This window comes from Lithobates pipiens, unplaced genomic scaffold, assembly GCF_037356315.1.
Source record: "Lithobates pipiens isolate NorthernLeopardFrog02 unplaced genomic scaffold, aLitPip1_a1.2 Scaffold_18, whole genome shotgun sequence".
NCBI classification, from domain to species: Eukaryota; Metazoa; Chordata; class Amphibia; order Anura; family Ranidae; genus Lithobates; species Lithobates pipiens.
The window spans coordinates 28,449,499-28,477,007 of record NW_027507758.1 but is presented as its reverse complement, the minus strand read 5'-3'; the positions used below and the strand labels follow the sequence as shown (position 1 = coordinate 28,477,007).

At 41.6% G+C, this 27,509-nt stretch overlaps 1 protein-coding gene across 3 annotated transcripts in view; it reads right to left on the bottom strand.

Moving 5' to 3' along the window:
* The window catches only part of GPCPD1 (glycerophosphocholine phosphodiesterase 1), a 150,983-nt gene that overhangs the window by 97,435 nt on the left and 26,039 nt on the right, over positions 1–27,509 (bottom strand). For all 3 annotated transcript variants that reach the window (XM_077485504.1, XM_077485505.1, XM_077485506.1), the window contains exons 3-4: positions 12,024–12,114; positions 4,617–4,701 (exon numbers count right to left, since the gene is read on the bottom strand). In XM_077485504.1, the coding sequence (XP_077341630.1) occupies positions 4,617–4,701; positions 12,024–12,114 (176 nt within the window). The remainder of the gene's footprint in view (positions 1–4,616; positions 4,702–12,023; positions 12,115–27,509) is intronic.

Genomic DNA, 27,509 nt, shown 5'->3' with positions numbered 1-27,509 from the left:
AAAGGTGGCACTGGAGTCATTGAACATCCTCTTTTGAAGTGTCATCAGTACATTGTGACGTCACTATGTTCGTGTTTGTTGTCAAAGAGTCCGATCGTGTGTATGCAATACAAACTTGTGGACTACGCCCTTTGTACAAAAGTCCACGGGAAAGTTTGTACAAAGTCCGATCGTGTGTATGAGGCTTAAGTGTAAATGAATTGGTTTGGCGCAAAAGTTATAGTGTCCAAACTATGGGCTATATTTATGGGGTTTTATTTTATTTTTTATTTTTTTACTAGTAATGGCAGTGATCAGCAATTTATAGTAGGACTGTGATATTGTGGTGGACAAGTGTATATTGATTGGTTTGCGCAAAAGTTAAAAGCGTCTACAAACTATAGGATTTATTTATTTTTTTATTTTTTTAAATGGTAATGGGAGCAATCAGCAACTTGCGGCAGACATTGACACTTTTTGGGGGACCAAGGACACTAATACAGTGATCAGTGCTAAAAATATGCACGGTCACTGTACTGACGACACTGGCTGAGAAGGCGTTAACATCAGGGGCGATCAAAGAGTTAACTGTGTGCCTAGCTGATGTTTTCTTACTGTGGGAGGTGCTTGTACTAGAGGAAGGCAAAGATCCATGTCTTTGCTTTGCAAGAACACAGGATCAATGCCTTCCTTACTGACAGAGCGGTGATGTGCCTTGTTTACATAAGCAGATCATCATTCTGCCTGTGTCCTGAATGACCAGCGGATGCCGGCGGACATCGGGTCTGTGGGACCCGCCGATCAGCCTCAGGCAACGCTCACTCATGACAAAGACCCGGAAATTCAGAAACACGTACATATTCGTGATCCTGTGAAGTGGCCGCCCTGTAGTAGTACAACTGCTATAGGATGGTCGGAAAGTGGTTAAGGGAATCCTTTGGGGGGCCCCCAGGGTCACCAGAATTAATGTCCCCATGGGACATTGGAAGAGTTCTCCTCTACTTTCCCTCTATTACTTTTCTGGGGACAACCCACTTTCAATGATAATGGTAAACCAGAGAGGGTGAATCTCCCCAACAGGGGGCACAGATAGCACTAAAAACTGAGAGGGGTTCTAATCAATCTCCACCCAAAACTAAAAAAAATAAAAATAAAATAAAAAAGTTTTGCCTTTAGTTATACTTGAATCTTGAACAAGAAATGTTAAAGAAAGTTACCCCAACACTTAATATTTCTGATATGTGCCTGCTGCACCATGTACTTGTGTTAAAAAGGGTATCCTGTTCTCTTTGCATTGCTTCCTTTTTGTGTGAAATCCCTGGCGATCCTGCCAGTCCCTCTGCTTTCCTATTTCAAAACTGACCAAGCTAGGCATAAGAGAAACATTCATCCCAATGTGGTCAGTTTTCTGGCTGTGCTGGGAGAACAGCCATGGCTGCCCTCCACTGGCAAAGACCTGTGCGGACACATCCCCCCTGCACAACCATTTGCTGGGAAGATCAGTGTACTGTTGTTTCTCCACTGCCAGGTCTCTATGTCCCTATGCAGCTCAGAACAGAGGTCATGTGGTCACTTAGAAAGAAAAAAAAAAAAAAAAAAAGGAAGAAGAGGGGGAAAAAAAAAAAAGTATTTATAATGAGATATACACACACACACACACACACACACACACACACACACACACACACAAAATGTTCTACCCTGCATCTCTATTTTCAACTGTACGGGTAGTTCTACAAGGGGAGGGTTCACTTGCTATATACAGTCATTCAGTGACAGGTGATTTGTAGACTTTCAGAAAACGCTATGCTGTCTAGACACCCAGGACCAGTAGTTTTATAATCATGTTTTATTGAAGTAAACCATATAAAATTGCACACTAATAAAAGTAGATCATTTGCTAGCACAGATGTAATATCAGCTGACTGCCGTTTAAAAAAAAAATAAAATAGTATTTTTAAATGCAGAATTCTCCCAAATTTAAAGCTGATCTCCAGATATAGTTTCAGTTTAACCACGTGCCTACCAGGACAATTCTGAAACTTCTCTCATATGTAAAAATCAGTGGGGAATTTTTTTTTATGAATTATATAAAAAAATATATATAAAAATGTGTGTGTGTGTGTGTATATATATATATATATATATATATATATATATATATATATATATATATATATATATATATATATATATATATATATTTTTTTTATATTATAGAGGAGATATAATAAACACGCCTTGTGATAGGAATAAGGATGACAGGTCCTCTTTATAGAGAGATGTGGGGTCAATAAGACCTCACATGTCTCCTCTACAATGTAAAGCATTAGATCAACAAAAAAAAACCCTCCCGCAGTTTCTAAAAGTGATCCAGTAGCGAATCCGCCACTCTGAGTATCGGTTAGAGAATCACTTGCTAAAAAAAAAAAAAAAAAAAAAAAAAACTGGGTTTATTGTATATTGCTGCAGCCATAACCCCCTATGGTGCAGTAAGGAAGGAGTTAAATAGTTAGGGCCAAGCTGGCCTAAACAAACCATTTCCTCACCAACATGTGCAAGACCTTCTCACAGCTTTATATTCTATCAGCGATTACAAAGCTTCCCCTGATTGGGGGAGGTAGCCTTTAACTACACTCCACACAAAATATACAACAAGGTACAAATAACTTCATAAGAAAACAAGCTCTGCATGCTACAAACAAAATGATTAACCACTTCCCGCCCAAGGTACGTCATATGACATCATGGATTTTGAGTGGTGATATCTGAATTATGGGTGCAGCTGCAGGCATCATTCAGATATCTTTTTTTATTTTATTCAGCTGGCGATTTTGTGCACTGTAAGAACAATCATAGCGACATTTCAGCCGCTTTATTGTTCTTACAGGCCCCCAACCCCCCCCCCCCCCCCCCCGCCACCCTCTGGTGCTTGTCTGGTCTAGCCCGTGTCATCGGAGAACCAGAGAATGAATCGTTCACTGCCGAAGTCGTACATAGAGATTTCCAGTGACCCAATGGTCCCCAGTCATCTCTATGACCCTCGGAGGCCAGAGCGCGACATTATGACGTCACATCTGGGCCGGCAGATGTAAACAAAGCCGAGGACGTGTCTGGAAAGGCCGAGAAGGTTCTTTTTTTTTTTCTTTCTTCATAACAGCCTTTCCAGCCTGGAGGAAAGAGGACCTCTCACGCACTATTCCTATTACAAGGGATTTTTACTATAATTATATATATATCTCTATATCTCTATATATCTCTATATATCTCTATATATCTCTATATATCTCTATATATCTCTATATATCTCTATATATCTCTATATATCTCTATATATCTCTATATATCTCTATATATCTCTATATCTCTATATATCTCTATATATCTCTATATCTCTATATCTCTATATCTCTATATCTCTATATCTCTATATCTCTATATCTCTATATCTCTATATCTCACACATCCAGCGGCCTCACAGGTAAGGGATATTTAGCTTGGCCCAAACTAATTATGTTAAGCACAGTTGTCAAACTGGCGGCCCTCCAGCTGTTGCAGAACTACAAGTCCCATGAGGCATTGCACGGCTGACAGTTACAACCATGACTCCAGGCAGAGGCATGATGGGACTTGTAGTTCTGCAAAATAGATGGAGGGCCACCAGTTTGACACTCCTGGTGTAAACTGCGTGGAAAGATGGAGTTCTTTAATGTCTGAGGTTTACAACCACTTCAAACCACGAGATGGGTAATGATGCAGGAATCTGCACTGCTGGCTATTGTATTCAAGCAGCTGCAGTGGTCTAAATTCCCGAACCGTGACCGTATAACGTTTGGGTGTAGTCGCTTTTTTTCCAACCGACTCCATCAATTTTACAATTGACTTGTTAAGCGGAGTGGTGCCAGCAGGGCGACTCGCAAATCAAACTTAGCCCCATTCTGCAGGATTTGCCCAAAGTTTGAACCTTGTATAGCCAGCCTTGTGGGTTGAAATAGATGGATTTTTTTCAACCAGATTAACCATCTGAGCCAGTTCACACCACATGCAGTCCAGTGCGGTTTTTTTTTTTGTTTTTTTTTCTGCATCAAAAAACACATGGAAAAGTAGGTTAGATGGTTTCCAATGGCAAAGTTTACACCAGTGCTGCAAGTTCCAAAAAAAATAAAATAAAAATAAAAAAAAGTAGCACATGCTGCATCTTTCTTGCACTGGAATGCAGTAAAAAAAGCATTGAAAATGCACTGGAACGCATCAAAAATGCACCAGACCAGTAAAGCAAAAAAAAATAAACATCTGGAATGCAACCGGAAACGCATTCGGAACTGATCTGGAGTGTGTTCTTGTGGTGTGAACCAGCCCTGTAACTTAAGAGATATAGCCCTCAATACAAGCTTATGATTTACACCAATTTGCTGCCTAGGTGTAGATATATATTCAGCACTATGGATGACAAGGCAGACAAATGCAAACTGAATTCAGGGACCAGTCTTCACTATTCACCAGGAACCGACACACAGAGCAGAGGCTGTCTGGCTACTGAATCTTTCCAGCTCTGCTTTATAACAAATGTAAATCTAAAGAACATTTACCGCACTCGAGGAGCTGCCAAAGTATTGTCAGAAATAAAACAAACATACCCTTGGTTCCAGAAAGAAGCCCTTGAAATATCGATATTGTACTTTAGTTCCTTTTGGGAGTGTAACATTTGTTCTCCAGACCATACTGTAAATGAAGGAACACAGGAACACTTATCACTATACATGATCACTGTTCAGTAAACAATATTTTACCCCAACATTTCACATTCTTGATATGTGGCTGTTGTACCATGTACTTGTATGAGAATGTCTCCTGTTCTCTTTGTATTTCTTCCTTTACATGAAATCCCTGGCGATTCTGACAGTCCCTTCGTTTTCCTACTGAAAGCCGACCACACTGGGCAAGAGAGCACAGTGTGGTCAGTTTTCTAGCTCAACCTGCTCGCCTCCAATGATCAGACTTGTTCTTACACGACCCCTGCATAGCCATTCACTGGGAAGAGCAGTGTGCTGCTGCTTCTCCTCAGCTCTCTGAACTCCTTATGCAGCTGAGAACTGAGGGAGGGAGAGAGGGAGAGAGGGAGAGAGGGAGAGAGGGAGAGAGGGAGAGAGGGAGAGAGGGAGAGAGGGAGAGAGGGAGAGAGGGAGAGAGGGAGAGAGGGAGAGAGGGAGAGAGGGAGAGAGGGAGAGAGAGGGAGAGAGAGGGAGAGAGAGAGAGAGAGAGAGAGAGAGAGAGAGAGAGAGAGAGAGAGAGAGAGAGAGAGAGAGAGAGAGAGAGAGAGAGAGAGAGAGAGAATGTATAAAAGGAAAGAAGGCGCGAGGAGGATTAGGAGGAATTAACTTGACAGACATCCCCTTAACACATAAAGAAACAAATATACTGAATCTTGGGATGAAATGCGGTCTAAAAAGACCAATTAATAAATTCAATGTTTTTATAGATGTGTATAAATAATTCCCAGCCAGTTACCAGTATTTCGTCAGTAGCAACGGATAGTGGATTACGCAACAAATCCTTGTTTAACCCCTTAAATAGTGCGAATCAACAGGTTGAGGTGTTTAAAGGACTTGTTTTACGGGACTCGACCACACAATATGAAAAAGAGCTAAAATCACTGGTAGAACTTGGAAGCTCAATCGCATCTACACCATGATGATGCCATATTAGCCCTGAATTGGGCACTATGCCAGAGGGATGATCTAACTCACAACGAAATGCTCTAGATTTCGTTGTGATCTAGAGTTATGCTCAAGAGTTATAAAAGAAAAAATTCCTGGAAAAGGGTTATTCAGATCATTGAAGGTGTAGCCTCGGTACCAAGAGAGGAATATCTAAAAGATGCTACCCCCACTCAAAACACTAATAACCACGAATGGAGCTTCATTTCAGGATTCCATGCTCAGTATAAGGAGGTGGAAGCAATCTTTTTGGCACTTTGGCACATTGGCATGTTCTCTTGATGGATAGAACACTTAAGTCCCCTTTCACACGGGACGGATCAGTAATGACCCGCCCCTTGATGATCCGCTCGCTCAGCGGGGGATCGCTCAGTTGTCCCCGCTGAGCTGGCGGCAGACAGGGCGGTCTCCACACACTGTGCAGGGACCGCCCTGTCAGCTCTCCTCTATGGGGATCGGATGAACACAGACCGTCTGTCCGTGTTCATCCGATCCGCTCTGCAGACGGATAGAAAAAAAAAATAGGATTTTCCTCCGTCTGCAGAATCGGACCATAGCGGAGGCGGACGATAGCGGGTGTCTGCGGATGTTCATCCACTGACACCCGCTAACCCATAGGGATGCATGCATGTCCGTATTTCAACCCGCAAACAGATGGATGAAATACGGACATAATGTCCGCATGTGTGAAAGGGGCCTAAACCTACACTTCCACCCAAACCTAGCTTTATCTACAGAAGAGCCCCTAACTATGCAGATAAAATAGTAAAAAAAAGTGCTAGATCAGGGATCCTCAAACTACGGCCCTCCAGCTGTTGTGAAACTACACATCCCATGAGGCATTGTAGTTCCTGAACAACTGGAGGGCCGTAGTTTGAAGACCCATGTGCTAGATCCTCCATCCAAACCGCCTTCCTTTTGGGGCAGAGACGAATTCTATGCTTGCAGGAAATATCGGGCCTGCAAGGAAGTTAATAGATCTCTAAAGGGCCGTGGATAGATTTCTGCCCACATCAAATAAAAACTTAGAATCAAGCAATTCATCACATGTAACACTGCATATGTAGTTTATGCCATGCAGTGCCCATGTGGGTTAATATATATATATATAGGCCGCACAAAAAGGTTATTGAGGGTTTGAATAGCAGAACATATAGCCAACATTAAGTTGGGTTTTAAGGATCATAATGTGTCCTTACATTTTAAAATCCACCACAACCAGGATCCATCAGAGCTAAAGTTTTGGGGCATTGACCACTTGACCACCTTTTGGAGAGGCTCAAATCAAGTGCGGAAACTCTCTAAACGTGAGACAGAATGGATATATGATGTGGTAGATACACTGGCACCGAAGGGGTTAAATGTCGATTTAGACATAAATTGTTTCATTAGTGATTACAAGTTTATCCTCCTTTTATGATTTATCCATTTAATAATTTATGCATAAACTATCGGTTATACTGGAGATATTTGACACTATATAGACCCACTATATAAGAATCCTATAATTTTATATTTATAGTGGATGTGAATATGTTCTTTTTAGGAAATGGGCCCTAATGATATTGATGTATACATATAGTTTATATCAATACTCTCTTCTCACTATTTTTAATTTTTTTTTATATGGGTATTTATATCTATACATTTTATTGAACTCTCCCCGGTTATACATAACTGTGGCGAGATAGAGAGACTTTTTTTTATGTACATATATGGATTTTCTATATTCATACACTTCTATTCCCCTTTAGAATAGGACATGTGCTGTGTCCACATTGATTTTGACACTATATATGGAGAACATATTGATGTCCATATACAGTAAGCTTATGATGACTTGACATATTGCAGAGATTACCTTGATGAAATATGGTTTTATATGGTCATTTTTTTAAAAATAATTTATGCGTTTGCATTTAACTTATTTTTAATGATTAATGTACTGTATATTAATTTATATTTTTGTCTTTGTTATATTGCTCTTAATATAAGATGGTCCAATGCGCCATTTTTACTATGATAGTGAGCTATATGATATACGGATCCGGGCAGCACAATGTATGATTCCGTTTCCTCTGTCCTCCACTACGCATAGAGATGATGGCGTCCGGTGGCCATGGCGACAAGCAACGCCATTAGTGCTGGCTGACGCCCGATTGGTTCGTGCGCTGGAGGACGGGGGTAATATAAGCCTGCCCGGAAGTAGTGTGGTCACGCCCTCTGTTGAAGTCGGAAATGACGAAACGCGCAACCTACACGACATTCCCGGAAGTTACGATTGCGCTCCACCGGCAACCAGGTCCAGGAAGTGTTTGTTAGTGTCTGCAGGGAGACATGCGCTGATGCGCTGGATGGCGAAAACTGTGACAGAGCATTACTAGAATACTTTTAAATGCTTGATTATTACTTTCTTTGTGTACGTAGAATATTATAGGGGGGGTTGTTTGGCTTATGTGAGAAACGTTCAATAAAATAGGATTACATTATGTGCAATTTTTCTCTGTATTCTATGACGTTTTTTGGAGCACATGTCAGCTGTACCCCAGTGGATGATGATGGTACAATGGTAACCTATTGAGGGACTACTTCCTTAACCACTAGAGATCCGCGCTATAGCCGAATGACAGCTACAGCGCGGACCTGCTTTGCCGGGACGACGTCAATAGACGTCGTCCCGTCCACAAACGGCCTGTGCGCCCCCTGAGTGGCGCACGCGGCGCGCTCTGTGATCAGCGAGTCTGAGACTCGCCTGATCACGGATCGGAGCAAGGGGTCAATCCCGACCCCTTCCCACGTGATCAGCTGTCAGCCAATGACAGCTAATCATGTAACACAACAGAGCCGGTAATCGGCTATTTTTCCTCCTCGCGCTGACAGCGCGAGGAGAAAAAAAAAAAGCCGATCACCGGCAGCCGTGATCGGGACATCAGTCCCGATCACGGCCAGCTTATCAGTGCCCACCTGCCCCCTGCCACCTAAATAAAAAACTGCCCCCCATCAGTGCCCTCAATCTGCACAACAGTGCTGCACCCCAGTGCCACATATCCGTGCCCATCAGTGGCACCTATCAGAGCCACCTATCAGTGCCCATCAGTCCCATCTATCAGTGGTACCTATCAGTGCCCCTTAGTGCCACCGATCCGTGCAGCCCATCAGTGCCCACCAGTGCATTTCAATGAAGGAGAAAAATGACCTGTTTGCAAAATTTTATAACATATGAAACATGATTTTTTAATTTTGCATCTTTTTTTGTTTGTTTAGCAAAAAATAAAAAACTTCCAGCTGTAAATACCACCAAAAGAAAGCTATTTGTGGGAAAAAAAAATGATAAAAATTTCATTTGGGTACAGTTTTATATGGCCGCACAATTGTCATTCAAAGTGCACCAGCGCTGAAAGCTGAAAATTGGTCTGGGCAGGAGGGGGGTTTAAGTGCCCAGTAAGCAAGTGGTTAAAGGCTTGTTTATCAGCTTTGTCTGGTGCGTTTAAACCCCTGAGGGGATATGCTACACGTGCTGAAATCCTTGGAATTCTGGTGGATGGTGCTGTAACAACACTTAGAATAATCACCAATATCATCACCCTTCAACGCTGACTAAACTGTTATCACAAATACTGCACAAAGGACTTTTATACTTTTAAATACTAAAACAGCGCTTAGATAAAATATGATCTTGTGAATAAAACCATATAAATTTACAGGAACTGGACCGATTATATATATATATATATTTTTTTTTTGTTCTTCATTTATTCTATGCCCACACACAGTTCTGCCTTTCATTTTTTTTTTCTAAAATTAATGTGTTATTTGACAAGCTGAGGGTTTACATATACTTTAAATAAAAAAGTGTTAATAGACCCCGGAACCTGCATTCACTATATCTGGCCTCCTGCAGTACACAGAACAGGAAAATTGAATTATTTTAGTAAATATAAACTGCTAAATACCTTTTCTCATCAGCAGTATATAGCAGTCGTATGACTTCTATTAGTGATTGGTTAAAGCTTGCAGGAGGAGTTTTCATTCTCCTACCACTGTCCTATAAGGCTCCCTCTGTCTGGACAGTGCTGATTGGCACTGTGCTGATCACATGCACCCTCCCAAGAAAAGAAAAAAAAAAAAACACTCTGTACTATCAGGAGATATATTGGGGACAGTGGAAGAAGGGGAGGATCAGAGACACTAGGATCAAACAGCCTTTTTACACAATGCAGAGGATTAACCACTTACGTGAGTATAACAAGCATACTTTACTGCATATACAGACTGATTTTACTGTTGTAGGTTTAGTAACACTTTAAGGCTAGGGTCGCACAGCTGCAAACTTTTAGTGAGATTCTGTAGTGCTACTTGGATGTTCATTGATCTTCCTGTCATTCAGTAACTGCCTGCCTGTATTGGAGGTACAGGCAGACAGCAATAAAGACAGTCTGCAGGAGCCTAACATGTGCTGATCTCAGGTGCAATGATTTACAGGCTCCAAAAAATAAAATAATTGTGTATATACAATGCGGAGCATAAATGAGTAAATGAGACCCCTTTTGAAAAGTACGGTTTTAAATCAATATCACGTTACATTTGTTTATTTTAACAATTAGTATACATGAGTACATATGGTGGCAGCAAAAGAAAAGATCACATATATGGTAAATATTGCATTGTAATGCCAACATAAAACTAAAAGTAGTTTAACTAAAACAATTTTAGCATGGATGGAACTACTCAAAAGATTACTTAACCACTTAAGGACCGAGCCTCCTGAGATTTGTTGTTTACAAGTTAACATTTTTTTTTTTTGCTAGAAAAATTACTCACAACTTACAACTAGAGCTGCCACGACAAGTCGACGTAATCGTTTACGTCGACTACAAAAATACGTCGACGTGCGTGCAGGGCGTCGATGCTTCACACAGTGAGACTTGCAGGTCCACACCCCCACCGCGGCTTTTAGCGCGGTGCTTCTCTCATCCTGCTTCGTGTCTCCCGCTCTCCTCCGTGCCGCCGTCCCCCTCTCTTCCCCCCCTCCGTGCCGTCGCCCCCCCCCCCCCCTCTCTTCTCCCACTCTGTGCATCTGTCCTCCTCTCTCTTCTGTGTCCCCCTCCGCGCATCTGTCCCCCCTCGGTATCTCAGGATGGAGAGCAGAGGTAGGAGCCGGTAAACCCGGCTCCTTAATTTTCAGAATGGACAGAGTCAGTGACCACCGACTGTCCATTCACATAACTGAAACATTGTAACCTCCTGTGATTACGATGTCTCAGTTAATGAAGAGAAGAAGTCGCTGTCTTCTCTCCATTCATTATCAGTGCAGCAAACCCCTGATATCTCACCATAGCCCCCCCCAACAGGGCTGATAAAAAAAAAATGCAATAAATAATAATAAAAAAAAAATATATTATATATATATATATATATATATATATATATATATATATATATATATATATATATATATATATATATATATATATATATATATATATATATATATATATATATATATATATATATATATATATTAACCACTTCAATACAGGGACACCTTCCTGCCCAGACCAATTTTGAGCTTTCAGCGCTGTCGCACTTTGAATGACAATTGCGCGGTCGTGCTACACTGTACCCAAACTAAATTTTTATACATTTTGTTCCCAAATAGAGCTTTCTTTTGGTGGTATTTGATCGCCTCTGGGATTTTTATTTTCTGCTAAACAAAAAAAAAAAAAAAAGACTGAAAATCTTGAAAAAAAAACATGTTTTTTTTGGTTACTTATTTACAAAGTTTTGTAACTGAAAATTTTCTCCTTCACTGATGGGCACTGACAGGGCTGCAGTGACGGGCACTGATAAGGCGGCACTGATGGGCACCGATGAGGTGGCACCGATAGGCATGGATAGGTGGCACAAATGGGCACAGTTGGGCACTGATAGGCGGCTAGGATGGGCACTGATAGGCGGAATTGTAATTTAAAGTTTTGTAGGTAAGGATGCCAATCAGTGCCAAACAATAATGCATGCCAATCAGTGATGCCCATTGTGGGCACCGAATGGCATTCATTATAGGCACTGGCTGACATCTCTGGTGGTCTAGGGGGAATACCTGGTGCTGGGCACCTCCTGGTGGTCTGGTGGCGTCCCTGGTGGTCCAGTTCTATGCATACTGAACACACTGCAAATGTCTGCGATCCGAAAAGGTCAACACCCTGACATTATACATATCCTTACCAAAAAAAGGGTGTCGTAGGCCAATGGCAAGCTCTCTTTTCAATAATAAATGAACAAGCAAGGAAAGCAGCAGTGGCACATGGAACCCTTTCTTTTACTTACCAATCATTGGGGTCAGGCTGCAGGATAATGGCATTTTGTGGCTTCCAGGCACCCAATTCTTCACTACTCCCACACAGTGCAATGACTTCCCCTGCAAAATATCAATTTGATCTATTAGACACAAGTATAACAAAACCAGGATAGACCAGATTGTTCCAAAATTTATACATGGAAGAGCAATTTGCTACAGCTGAAACTAGTACCACTAAACATTGAATTTTCCCCATGAATACATGCAATCTGTTTTCCAATTTATGTTGCAATGTATCTGTGCAGCGGCTTATGTGCAATTTTTTGTGAAAAAAAACAAAATAAACCAATGTAATAAACACAAAACATACTTTTATCATTTTTTTTTGTAAAGTGTGAAAGATGATGTTACGCAGAGTAAATGGATATCGAACATGTCAGGCTTTACAATTGCGCACGCTTGTGGAATGGCGACAAACTACAGTACTTAAAAATCCCCATAGGCGATGCTTTAAAAACTTTTACAGGTTACCAGTTTGGAGTTACAGAGGGGGGTCTAGTGCTAGAATTATTGCTCTCGTTCTAACATTCGCGATGATACGATGTGTGGTGCGAACACTGTTTAAAATGTGTAGGCGTGACCTACGTGTGCATTCGCTTCTGTACGCGAGCACTGAGGTATTTTACTTCTTATTTTTTTTCTTTTTTTAGGGTAGGTGTCAGTACTGATACTAGACAATTACACAAAGTATCAGTACTAAAAAAAAAAAAAAAAAAAAAAGTGGAATCTGTGCATCCTCAATTACATGGAATGTAAACATCCCTCGTCATAGAAATAAGGATGACAGGTCCTGTTTATTTTTTTTGATAAATAAAACGAAAAAAAGAGCAAGAATATTGAAAAGAAAAAAAAAGAAATAAAGTTTTAGTTTGTTATAAAATTTTACAAACAGGTAATTTTTCTCTGGCATCGACAAGGAGGCACTGACCAGGACAGTAGCCCTGATTATCAGTGTCGATGTCCCTTTTATACAAGTTGGTTATTGGCTCTCCTCTTGCTGTCAGCGTGAGGAAAGGAATAGCGATAACTGGCTCGTGTTTACAACATAAGCTGTGATTGGACACAGCTGATCACATGGTAAAGAGCCACTGACTGTCTCTTTACCCCAATTTGTGATCAGCTGTGTCCAGAGGACATGGCGATCACAGTAGGGCTGAAACGATTAAATCGACATCAACGATAATAAAAATCGTAGTCAACGATTTTCATTATCGATTAGTTGGTCCGCACCATGCGATCCGCGGAGCGGTCCGTGGCTGCGGCCTTAGGAAAGGCAGCGGCTTCGGCCTAGCTCCGGAGCTGGTGGCCATCTTGGCACACCCGGCGGCGGTGTTGTAAATTGTAACCCCATCAGTTCCGGTGCGGCTCCGTCACTGAAACAGGTGACGGCGGCCCTTTAACGCGCATGCGCCACTTCAATGCTATTAACAGCGCATGCGCAGGATATTTCTTTAGCGGCAGAGAAAAAATATGGACTGAAGCGGGCGGAGACTTACGGGTGGGCGGAGTTGGACAGATAATAACAGAAAAAAGGGGGTTTGCGCTATGGATAAGCTGCAAAAAGGAACGGTGGATATAAGAGGGCTGCCACTACCCCAGGCTCGCAACAAAAAGTTGGAACAGTATACCAATGTTATAAATACAGGTAGTAAAAGCGCTCTACTCTGATGTTTTATAACCCCAGGAAATGTAAAATATACAAAAATTTTAATTAAATTAGTGGGTGTGTTTTTGTAAAATCTGTGCAAAGTGCAAATCTTGTTAGAGGACTAATATTTGCATTATTGTATCTGCACAATTTAAATTCAATTGTGACAAGCGTCCTTTCATATAAATATATATATATATATATATATATATATATATATATATATATATATATATATATATATATATATATATATATATATATATATATATATATATATATATATATATATATATATATATATATATATATATATATTTTTTTTTTTTTTTTTAATAGTATTGGCTTTTTTATTTAGTCATTGTGCACTCAGATATATATTCATCACGTGGTATAATTTATAGATCAACATAAATTGATTCATTTTTACATTGTGCGTTTATTTTTCATATTGTGCGTTTTTTTGTTTTTTAATATGATTTTATCAGATTAATCGGAAAAAAAAAATAAAATAAAATAAATAAATAAAATCGGCCGATTAATTGATTATGGAAATAATCGTTAGTTTCAGCCCTAGATCACAGAGCGAGCCGTGGCGGGTGCGATCACAGGGGGACGTCATATGACGCCCTCCTAAGACTGGCCAGCCATGCTATAGCCGTCATTCGGCTATCTTGTGGTCGGCAAGTGGTTAAAATCCTGGTGAATGGGTTGAGTGCTGGCTCTCTCTTCTATTGGCTTTCAAACATTTCCACCTTTGTTCATCCATTACATGAGGAATGATGTAATTTAACTATTTACTCAAATAAGACTTTTGTGTTTAAAGGTCAGCTCACAGGATAGGGACCCCCGGCATTTCTTGAAATATTAAGATGTAACCTCCGTGTTTAGCCTTATAAAAAGCTAATGCAGCCGCTACATGCAAGGACTGGTAAACTGCAATATATGACAATTTTGTCCTTCGGTTTAGGTATGCTCTAAGCACAAACCTCCATTGCTGTACATAGAGGACTGTGTGACAGAGCCCAGGATCATACTGATCATTAAGGGTCTTGATGTTATTTGAGGCCATGCTGTTTGATATGCAGAAGGGCAAGTCACAAGAGAACAAAATCCTGGCTGCAATCCATTCCTTAGACTGCAGATTACATGTTTGCGTCATTCAATAGGTTTGGCTTCTACTGCTTGAACGAGAAGGTAAACTTGTATTTTTATGTGGTATTGCATTCCTAATCGTCAATGAAATTTAAAAATAAATAAAATCAACACAGGCATAGAAACAGCGTGCAGACATCTCTATTTAGAACATGAGATAAATCCAGACTATTATGTCAAAACAAATTGCCACATGCACCCTGTGACTTCTGTAGTCTTCCCCGCCCAACCTTGGGAAAGTATTTGTCAGGCCAGGTTTCCCAGCTGGTCATACTTGTTTGTGATAAGGGCTGTGCTGGAGTTATGTCTATTCAGCACATAAACATGCAAGCTCAAAGGAAACCGACTGTGCGTGTTTATGTCAAAGCAAACAGAATAACCACTTGACCTCCGGAAGATTAACCCTCCCGCCCCATGCCCAGGCCATTTTTTTCCAACACGGCACTGCGTTATTTTAACTGGCAATTGCACGGCCGTGCTACGCTGTACCCAAATAAGATTTATATCCTTTTTCCCCCCACCACAAATAGAGCTTTTTGCACTATAAAAAAAAAAAAAAAAAAAAAGACGATTATGAGATTATATATATAGATTCTAGATATAGATATAGATTCTAGATATAGATATATATATATATAGATATATATATATATATATATATATATATATATACACACACACACACATATACACACTGTAATTTTTAAAATATATATCTATTTTATTATTATTAGACAAAGCATTTGCAGGGCCTTCAGCAAGCTTTGTAAATGTTCAACACAGATCTTAATGGGAGTGCTGACTGTCACTTTAACCAGTAAACCCCAATGGGAAAAAAAATTAAAATAAAATAAAACACACACCCTGCAAGATAAAAGGCATAATGAGCTAGTATGCATAACATACTAGCTCATTATGAATTACTTACCTGAGAATAAAGCCTCCGCAGCCGTCCTAGTCTCCCCCTCCGGCCGGTGACATCTATCCCGGTTACTTCCGTATATTGCGGCTCCGGCGCTGTGATTGACCGAAGCCGCCATGACTTCTCTCCCGCACATGCACGGGAGTCGCACAGTACACCTGAAGCAACGGCACGTACGTGCCATTGCTTCAGTTGGCTTAAAGAGGGATTCCGCCAAAAAAAAAAAAAAAAAAAAAAAAAAAAATATTGAAAGCCAGCAGCTATAAATACTACAGCTGCTGACTCTTAATAAATGGACACTCACCTGTCCCGGGTTCCAGCGATGCCGGCAGCCGAGGCCGATCGACCGCTCGGGCCTCGGCTGCTGCCGCCGCCATTCTAGGTGAGGGAATCAGGAAGTGAAGCGAATCGGCTTCACTTCCCGGTTCCCTACTGCGCATGCGCGAGCCGCGCCGCGCAATAGGAAATCTCTGCGCTGTCACTGGGACCCGTGTGTGTCCCAGCAGACAGCGCGGCAGGGCAGGAAATGGCGTAGACTCCCGTGGGAGTCTATGCCCGGAAGTGGGTGAAAATACCTGTCTTTGACAGGTATCTCATCCCCCCTCCCCCCTGAAAGGTGTCAATTGTGACACCGGAGGGGGGGGGGGGGGGGGGGGGGGGTTCCGATCAGCGGAGGTTCCACTTTAGGGTGGAATCCCGCTTTAAGTGCACATGCAAATACAGGGAATATCTCCTAAACCGTGCAGGTTTAGGAGATATCCAGTGCGCAAGCCTAATTATAGGCTTGCCTGTAGTTTAAAGTGGTTGTAAAGGGCTTACAACCACTTTAAGGACCACCCTATAGCTGTGATTTATTGCTACAGGGCGGTCCCCCCTGTGCAGCCTTGTCGGTCATTTGCAGCCTTCTATTGCAGCCTTGCCGGTCATTTGCAGCCTCGTTAGTGTGTTTGCTGTTTAAAAATGGCGCCACCGAGATACAGAGCGGATGTCCTGTGTATCTCAGCAGCGCTCAGTAGTTCTCGGCCGCCTTCGGGTATTTTCTGCCGCAATCGGCCATTCTCGGCTATTTTTGGACACAGTCGGCCGTTCTCAGCGGCTTTCGGCTTTCCGGAGGCCGCAGAGAACGGCCGAAGATAGCCGAGAACGGCCGAAGATAGCCGAAAATACCCGGAAGCCGCAGAGAGCGGCAGAAGGGGATAGAAACAGGGGCGGATCGGCATATAACACGCACCCCTGATTTCCCCCTGATTTTAGGGGGGAAATTTTTTTTCCCCAAATACGTGGCTTTTTAAATTGCAGTTAGTGTCTGTGTATAAATAGTCAATGAGTTTGTTACCTCTCACATGGATGCACTAAGCAGGCTAGATACTAAGCCATGGGGTGCAGAAAAGAACAGTTAAAAGACCTGTTTAACAAGGTAATGAAACTTTACAAAGATGGAAAAAGCTATAAAAAAAAATAAAAAAAATATCCAAAGCCTTGAATATGCCAAGCAGTACTGTTCAATTATTTAATAAGAAAATATGGGGGTCCCTTGATACCAAGCCAAGGTTAGGTAGATCAAGAAAAATTTCAGCCAAAAGGAACTGTACAAAGAAAAACCCACAGGTAAAAGGAAAAAAAGATGGTGTGGTTGTTTTTAAAAAGGAGCACAATACGATGATACTTGGAAAAAATAAAAAAAAAATAAAGAAGAGCTGCATGGTCAAGTTGCCAGAAAGAAGCCTTTACTGCACAAGTTCCACAAAAAAGCCTGGTTACAATATGCCCAAACACCTGGACATGCCTAATTGGGCTTTTTTGTGGCATCGGCACAGTAAAGGCTTCCTTCTGGCAGCTCAGCCATGCAGCTCTTTTTTGTTCAAGCATCAGTTAATTGTGCTCCTTAAAAACCAACCACACCATCTTTTTCCATAGCATGTGTATTTCTCCTGAGGTTACCTGTGCGTTTTTCTTTGTATCCTGAGCAATTCTTCTGCCAGTTGGCTTGGAATCAAAAAGAGCCCCAAAACTTTTCACTTCTTAATAAGTGATTAAAAACAGTACCAACTGGCATATTTAAGGCTTTGGGTATCTTTTTATATCCTTTCCCATCTTTGTAAAGTTTCATTACCTTGTTACGCAGGTCTCTTGACTGTTCTTTTCTACCTCCTCATGGCTCAGTGTCTAGCCTGCTTAGTGCATCCATGCGAGAGCTAACAAAATTGACTATTTATACATAGACACCAATTGTGATTTAAAAAGCCACAAATTGTGAGAAAGTAACCTTTAATTGCCATTTTAACCTGTGTGCGCCACCTTCTGTGTCTGTATCAAGGCCAAACATTTCAGGGTATGTATAAAATTTTATCAGGGCCATTTGGGTGATTTCTGTTATTCCAATTTAAAAAGGATCCAAATAACTGATAATAAATGGCTTCGTGTGATCACTATCCTGACATTAAAAACAGTTTGGCATGATCAGTCATATTTTCAATATTAATGCCAAAATGTCACAATTTCTGCTAGGGTATGCAAACTTATTTAGGTACAGCATAGCATGACTGCGCAAACGTCAGTTAGAATAGCCCAGTGCTGTATCGCAAAAAATGGCCTGGTCATGAAGGGGGGTAAATCTACCAGAGGTCAAGTGGCTAAGCAAGCTGATAGCAGGCTTCAGCAGGCTTTCAACAAGCCGGTTAGCAACTTGTTTAAAGTGGCCATCAGCACTCCCATTAAGATTTGTTTTCAACATTTACAAACTGAAGCTGAATGGTACTTTCAAAGCTTCAACAAACCTTTAAAAAAAACTCTGCGAATGCTTTGTAAAAGCGTTGTAAAAGCTTGCTGTTCACACTGCTCTTATACAAGTTGAAGCCCGTGTGAAATAGGCCAGAGGCAAAATATACTGCAAACTAAGGCTGGCCATACATAATTTTCCATAACTTACTTGTACAACTTTCCTTTAGCTTTACCAAAACTAGGGCTGTTGAAATTAAAGATGGATTCCTCGATTAATCTATACATTCTTTTGATCGGTACTCGCCTCTCCGCCGGCTTCCGGGTTTTCAGGGAGTTCCGTCGGAGATCCCGTTACGTCACGGACATCAACATCACTGGACTCCTCCCCCCTTCCCCAAGTGCCTCCGTCTGCTAACAAAGGGAAGGGGGGGAGGAGTCCGGTGATGTCGAACTTCTGATTGAACGTAACGCGTACAGGGGGAGGAGCTACGCATGATGTCACCTGCTGCTGCCCTACGGAACTAACACGATTGTCGACTTTACATGCTGTGTTTTTTTCATCTTGATGTGATTAGTTTGCGTTTGAACACAAAAATTAAATCTTATACTTAAGCGGCGAGCACTTCGATCTTTTCTTTCTACCCATGACCCGATGTCCTTGCTGAGATCTAAGGAGATGTGAGAGAAGTTTATGGTCCGTGTTAACCCTTTTGATACCCGCTTGCATGACCACCTGTTTGCACAGGGGTACATGCCATAAGGTGAGAGTGATTAGTTACAGCGGAGGTGGAGGGATCGTCACACTACTGTGGGGGGAAAAAAATAAAATAAAATTTACTTACGTCAGTGCTACAGTTTGAATGTAAAACGTATTTGTGTGAACTGTGAAGTCAAGTCATGGATTGTGGAAACTAACTAGTGTCGGGTGATTGTATATAGTGTATACCACATTTACTAGTGACTAAATGCAGAGTTGCAATGCAAGGAGATCAGCTAAAAGTAGTTGGATCTGTATGTGCGTTACAATAAATCGAAATTAGTTGATCGATAAAAAAAATAAACAAAAAAAACGATTAATCGAACACGAAAATGTTAATCAGTAACAGCCCTAACCAAAACCATATATTATGGAGGTCACACTTAAACACTTTCAATTCGTATGCAATCAGGCAAGCCCTTGTACTACATAGTTGAAGGTAAATCTAAAGAAAAATTTAATAGGAAAATTGTATGGTGTATGGTCAGCTTAACAGAGGCAATCAGAAGCAAACTCACACTTTTCAGTGATCACTTGCCATGTAAACTTATACAAACTCTTGCACACATGAAGCCTACCTGCTGCTGTGTGCAATTCTGGCATTTTAGTGTGCCTAGAAGGTACAGGTGCAGCGTCCGTCCTCTTTGCCTGCAGCCTGTCGAGTCTATGGCAATACGAAATAAGCTTCAGCTGGATGCTGTACCTGCGTCTCCCTGGCACCCTAACATGCTGGGATTGCACACACGCACGCGCATGCACACACACTATATAATCTCAGCATAATCAATTTTCGATCTACTAAAACTATCCAATAAAACTATACAATCAGGCAGGCCCTTGCACTGCATACTTGGTACCCCTAACAGGTTTTGCACCATAGGTGTGCCTGAGCACACCCTAATCACCCCGTGTGGGGCAGATTCCCCCTGATGTTTCAGCAAAGCCCCCCAATGAGGCGCCTAAAAAAGAAAAATTGTAAAAACGAAAAAAAAAAAAAAAAAAAAAAAAAAAAAAAAACAACCAACACGGTCAGAGATTATATATATATATATATATATATATATATATATATATATATATATATATATATATATATATATATATATATATATATATATATATATATATATATATATATATATATATATATATATATATATATATATATTATACACACACACACACACACACATATATATAATATATAATATATACATACACATACACACACACACAATATATATATACATACATATAAGTGTGTGTGTGTGTGTGTGTGTGTGTGTGTGTGTGTGTGTGTGTGTGTGTGTGTGTGTGTATATATATATTTACACACACACACATACATATACACACACACACACATACATATACACACATATACACACACACACACATATACACACACACACACACACACACATATACACACACACACACACATATACACACACACACACATATACACACACACACACACACACACACACACACACACACACGTGTTTAAGCTTTGGAGTGCACACTCTAATGCAATAGGCTGTGCATGCCTATGTATTGTACAATCAGATTGTAACGTGTGTGGCAAAAACATATGGAAGGCCGATTGACTCACAGCTCTATATACACAGTATATGAAAGCAAAACACAGCAGATATTCAGCATCACAGAACTGAAAACAAACAGAATGTGCTGAAAACCTTTGTACAGGGTTACATATTGTGTAAGAAGTAATGTCTTCACTACACTCTCCAGGGATTTTTATTGCAACACTTGTTTTCTAAAAAAAGAAGAAGATCAAAAGTATTAGCAGGCAGAAGCAAACACTGCATTTAAAAGGAGAAAAACCTAAAAAGTATCATTGTAGATAATGTACTATTAACCACGTGCAGCACAATCACTTATAAGGTGCATCTGGCAAGTATTCACAGCACTTCACTTTTTACACATTTTGTTATGTTACAGCCTTATTCCAACATTTATTAAATGCATTATTTTCATCAAAATTCTACAAAACAATGACAAGGTGAAAGAAGTTGGTTTGAAATCTTTGCAAATTTATTCAAAAAAAAATAAAAATCCCACGTACAGAAGTATTCACAGACTTTGCTCAATACTTTGGTGAAGCACCTTTGGCACCAATTACATCCTCAAGTCTTTCTGGAGTATGATTCTACAAGCTTGTCACACCTATTTTTGGGCAGTTTCTCCCATTCTTAGCAGGACCTCTCGAGCTCCATCAGGTTGGATGGGGAGCGTCGATGCTCAGCCATTTTCAGATCTCTCCAGAGATGTTCAATCGGGTTTTAAGCCTGGGCCACTCAAGGACATTCACAGAGTTGTCACGTAGCCACTCCTTTGTTATCTTGGCTGTGTGCTTAGGGTGGTTGTCCTGTTGCAAGATGAACCTTCACCCCAGTCTGAGGTCCAGAGTGCTCTGGAGCAGGTTTTCATCAAGGAGGTTTCTGTACATTGCTGCATTCATCTTTCCCTCGAGCCTGACTAGTCTCACAGTTCCTGCAGCTGAAAAACATCCCCACATCATGATGCTGCCACCACCATGCTTCACTGTAGGGATGGTATTGGCCAGGTGATGAGCGGTGCCTGGTTTCCTCCAGACATGATGCTTGCCAGAAAGATAGGTAAAGATTCCCAAAGTACTCTTCAAAAAGGAAAAACTGGGTGTTTCCTATTTGCACACATTGTGTTCTCTACGGAATTGACTTTTTTCTTGTATTTATTTTTTATTACGTTTGTACCACATTTGTTTTTATCTGTATATGGAATTTGTTTCAATCACTATCACGGGGATTTTGGGGTAGATTGTTTATATTCCCTATATATACACACACGTGGTTTAATTTTAATTTTCACTATATACGTATGGTCATATGTTAGTTTTTAGTGCAGCTCCATTTGTTTTGATTGTCTGTTAGTGTTGTATACCACTTTGAGTTGCAGCGATTAGATGTGTTTAACCACTTCCCGACCGGCGCACAACGATGTACGTCGACAGAACGGCACGGGCAGGCATATTGGCGTACAGGTACGTCCAATATTTAATGCCGCCCTGCCATCGGGAGCGCGCCGCCAGCGGCGCGCTCCCGCGCTGGTCGGGACCCCCGTGAGTCCGGTCGCGGGACCCGCGATCGTCTCACGGAGTGGCCAAATGGAGGAAGTGCCGTGTAAACAACATTTCTCCATTCTGCCTAGCAACTAGTGACGCTGATCTCTGCTCCATATGATTGGAGCAGAGATCAGTGTTCACTAAATGAAAGCCCAACCCCCCCACAGTTAGTAACACACCCCTAGGAACACTTAACCCCTACACTGCCACCCACTGGTTAACCCCTTCACTGCCAGTGTCATTTACACAGGAATCACTGCATTTATATAGCAGTGATTACTGTATAAATGACAATGGTCCCAAAAATGTGTCAAAAATGTCCGATGGGTCCCCCACAATGTCACAGTCACAATAAAAATCGCTGATCGCCGCCATTACTAGTAAAAAAAATAAAAAATTATTAATAAAAATGCTATAAAACTATCCCTATTTTGTAAACACTATAACTTTTGCGCAAACCAATCAATAATCGCTTATTGCGATTTTTTTTACAAAAGTATGTAGAAGAATACGTATCGGCCTAAACTGAGGGAAAAAAATGTTTTTTTATATATTTTTGGGGGATATTTATTATAACAAAAAGTAAAAAATAATGCATTTTTTTCAAAATTGTCGCTCTATTTTTGTTTATAGCGCAAAAAATAAAAACCGCAGGGGTGATCAAATACCACCAAAAGAAAGCTCTATTTGTGGGGAAAAAAAGGACGTCAATTTTGTTTGGGAACCACGTCGCACGACCGCGCAATTGTCAGTTAAAGCGACGCAGTGCCGAATCGCAAAAAGTGGTCTGGTCTTTGACCAGCAAAATGGTCCGGTCTGCAAGTGGTTAAGACCCCTTTCACACCAGGGCGTTTTGCAGGCGCTATAGCGTTAGAAATAGCGCCTGCAAAACGCCCTAAGAAGCTGCACCATTGTATGTAGTGTGAAAGCGCTGGCAGGACGTCAGAAAAAAGTCCTGCCAGCAGCTTCTTTGGAGCGGTGTGTTTACCGCTCCTCCACCGCTGCTCCCCATTGAACTCAATGGGGGCAGCGCTGTAATACCGCCGGCAAAACGCCGCCATTGCGGCGTATTGCCAGCAGTTTTAACCCTTTCGCGGCCCCTAGCGGGGGTAAAAGCACCCCGCTAGCGGCCGAAATGCGCAGCAAATCCGGCGGTAAAACGCCACTTAAAATAGCGGCGTTTTACCGCCCACGCTATCGGCGGTGTGGTGTGAAAGGGGTCTTATAGCGCTTTTTTTTATATACACACACAATTTGTGTGAGAGATAGATAGAGATATATATATATATATACACACACACACACACATCTTTATTGAGTATATATGTGTAATTATACCGGTGTCACTTCTTCATATACTTTACTGTATGGTGCATCCACCACCAGTTAGGTTTTAGGCTTACCGGATGGCCAACACAAAGGCTCATCTCCCAATAGGGATGTTGCAGAATCCTGGGATATGACAACCTGAGCCAGGAATACTGAATCCTACGTCCACCTTGAGGCAGTGATCCACAGTGAGAGGGTCCCCCTTTAAATCGCTATTCAATCAGTAACGCGACGCTCGATCCAACGAGTGCATATAACCAAATGAAGCAATCAGAAATCCGGGGCCATGAAAAGGGAAAAAAAAAAAAAAATCCGAAGGGACCGACATCGGTAAAATCAGTGGGTTTTATTTTACAAGCAGGACAAGATATAGTAATCAAATGTATCAAGAATATATAAAAAGTGCTTAAAAAGCATAAAAGTAACAGCCGGCCAGCTCAAACAAACAAACAAACAATCAGCTCACCCCGTGCAGCACGGAGTGAGACAACACGCGGTGACGTCAGCACGTCGCACACCCTAAGCGTTTCGTCACACAGAGGACGTGGTCTCGGGGCACGGGCGGCGTCCTGACGCACCGCATTAAATAACAATAACACCAAGCCTCGGGCCACCACACTCGGGGGCCATCTTACTTATGGGAAAGTTTGTTAAATAGCGTATATGAACACAAATGCTGAGTATGGGCAAAAAATTCATACTCCTATGATGAATAAAATAAAGGATAATTTAATAGAATTGATAAAAAATACAGACAATATAAAACCCTGATAATAACCAGGGAGCAAGTTGAGTGCAAGCCTAACTTTGCTTGGAGAACACCAGTCTCACCACAAATATCGCACCCGCCATATCCTATAATCCATAATGGAAAATAAATTCCCAACCATGGTATCTATATATACACACACACACACACACACACGTGCTGTACACAGCATCATATGATACAAATAGCTCAAAACCTAACTGGTGGCAGATGCACAATACAGTAAAGTATATGAAGTGACACCGGGTGTTTCCTATTTGCACATTGTGTTCTCTATGGCATGGACTCTTTTCTTGTATTTATTTTTTATTACGTTTGTAAACACATTTGTTTTTTTATCTGTATATGGAATTTGTTTCAATCAATCTATCACAGGGATTTTGGGGTAGATTGTTTATATTCCATACACACACATTATATATATTTATATTATATTATATTATATTATATTATACACACACACACACACACACACGGTTTAATTTTCACTACACATATATATGACCCCTTTCACACCCCGCCTATAGCATCGGCGGTAAAACGTCGGGATCGCGGCGCATTTCGGACACTAGCGGGGTGCTTTTACCCCCTCTAACGGCCGAGAAAGGGTTAAAACCCCCGGCAATATGCTGCAATAGCGGCGTTTTGCCGCCGGTATTACAGCGCTGCCCCATTGATTTCAATGGGGAGCAGCGGTGGAGGAGCGGTAAACACACCGCTCCAAAGAAGCCACTGGCAGGACTTTTCCCTGACATCCTGCCAGCGCACCGCTATAGTGTGAAAGCCCTCGGGGCTTTCACACTACAGACAATGGAGCAGCAGTTTTAGGGCGGATTGCAGGCGCTATTTCTAACGCTATAGCGCCTGCAAAACGCCCTGGTGTGAAAGGGGTCTATATGCAAGTAGAAAATTAATATATAAATACAACCAGTTTGACACATATAGAATAAAAATTAAGACAATTAAGTCTTAATCGAACAAGGTGGCCACCTCTCCCAGTCATACAACACTCTCAGACACCATAGACAGAGAGATCTCCCACACAACTAATTTCACCGATATCCATTGCTTGAATCAATTTCCTTTCAAAAATGTCCTGTTCAGGTAGTATATACAAGAAGAAAGTTCAAGCGGTTGAATGAAAAGCATATAAAAAGGTTGAAAGTACAAAGCCCATCTCTATGCTCCGCTTCAAAGTGAAGTGCATGTGCATTTAATTACAATGTTGCCAGTTGTATCTCAGCAGAGGCCACAAGCTGATATATCACTGTATAGATCATTTTCATGACAGGAATTTAGATCAGTAAATTAGATTACTGTTGGTCACTGACTGGTGAAAATCATAAAAGATCAAGGAAACAAACGTATGTAGATTAAACGGAATATAGCTTCCCCTTCCAATGCACAGCGGTAAGATACAGCTCACAGTTTCAGACGTCATGATACATTCCTCCAGTGTGATCTTCAAACAACATGTCAAGATATTTTTATCTAGGCATCGCTCAGTCAAGCTGGCAAAATATAGGGAAGAGTCCGTCCCGGTTATCCAGACAGGCATTCCAGATTGAATTGCATGATTTTAAAAGTCCTTCAAAGAAATTGCTATAGCCGCAAGTCTGCACACACTCAGGCAATCAACCTTCCATAGAGCATATGAACACAGTCACTTGGAACATAACTTTTTGAACTCCCCACCAACAAGTCCAGAAATAGGTGGAGGTAGTTGAAGGGGTGCTATTCAGGCCAAAATGTTCAATCTTTGTTTCATCAGGAAAGAGAATTTTGTTTCTCATGGTCCGAGAGTCCTTCAGGTGTCATTTTGGTAAACTCCAGATGGGCTGTCATGTGCCTTTTACTGAGCAGTGGCTTTGGTGTGGCCATTCTACCATACAGGCCTGATTGGTGGAGTGCTGCAAAGATGGTTGGTCTTCTGGAAGCTTTTCCTCTCTCTATAGAGAAATGCTGGAGCTCTGTCAGAGTGACCATCGGGTTCTTGGTCACCTCCCCGACTAAGGCCCTTCTCCCCTGATCGCTCAGTTTGGCTGTGCAGCCCGCTCTAGGAAGAGCCCTGGAGGTTCCAAACTTTTCCCATTTATGGATGATGGAGGCCACTGCACTCATTGGGACCTTCAGTGCTGTAAAATATTTTCTGTACCTTTCCCCAGATCTGTGCCTCAATATAGTCCTGTCTGGGAGGTCTACAGACAATCCCTTGGACTTCATGGCTTGGTTTGTGCTCTGACATGCACTGTTAAATGTGGGACCTTATATAGATGGGTGTGTGCCTTTCCAAATCATCTGTAATCAACTGAATTTACCACTAGTGGACTCCAATCAAGTTGTAGCAACATCTCAAGGATGATCAGTGGAAACAGGATGCACCTTAGCTCAATTTTGTCATGCCAAAGGCTGTGAATACTTACCGTATTTCTCAGCGTATAACACGCACTTTTTTCCCCTTAAAATCAGGGGAAAATCGCGGGTGCGTGTTATACGCTGATCCTGCACGATTTTTGGGCTCTGGGCGGCTTTCAGCCACCTTCGGCCCTTCTCACAGCTTTCGGCCGTCTTCGGCCCTTCTCTGCGGCCGAAAACCGCAGAGAAGGGCCGAGAGCGGCCAAAAGCCGCCGAGTACGGGCAAAAGCCGTTGAGAACTACCGGGCGCCGTCGAGATACACAGGACATCTCGGCGGCGCCATTTTTGAAAATAAAAGCTGACATCACTGAGGGAACAACGATGCACAAGGCTGCAATGACGGACAGGCTGCAAATGACACTGACAAGGCTTCAGATGGGCACTGATAAGGCTGCATTGATGGGCATTTAAATGTACGTTTTTTTTCCTTAAGACCCCTTTCACACCAGGGCGTTTTGCAGGTGCTATAGCGTTAGAAATAGCGCCTGCAAAACGCCCTAAAGAAGCCGCACCATTGTGTGTAGTGTGAAAGCCCGAGGGCTTTCACACTATAGCGGTGCGCTGGCAGGACGTCAGAAAAAAGTCCTGCCAGCAGCTTCTTTGGAGCGGTG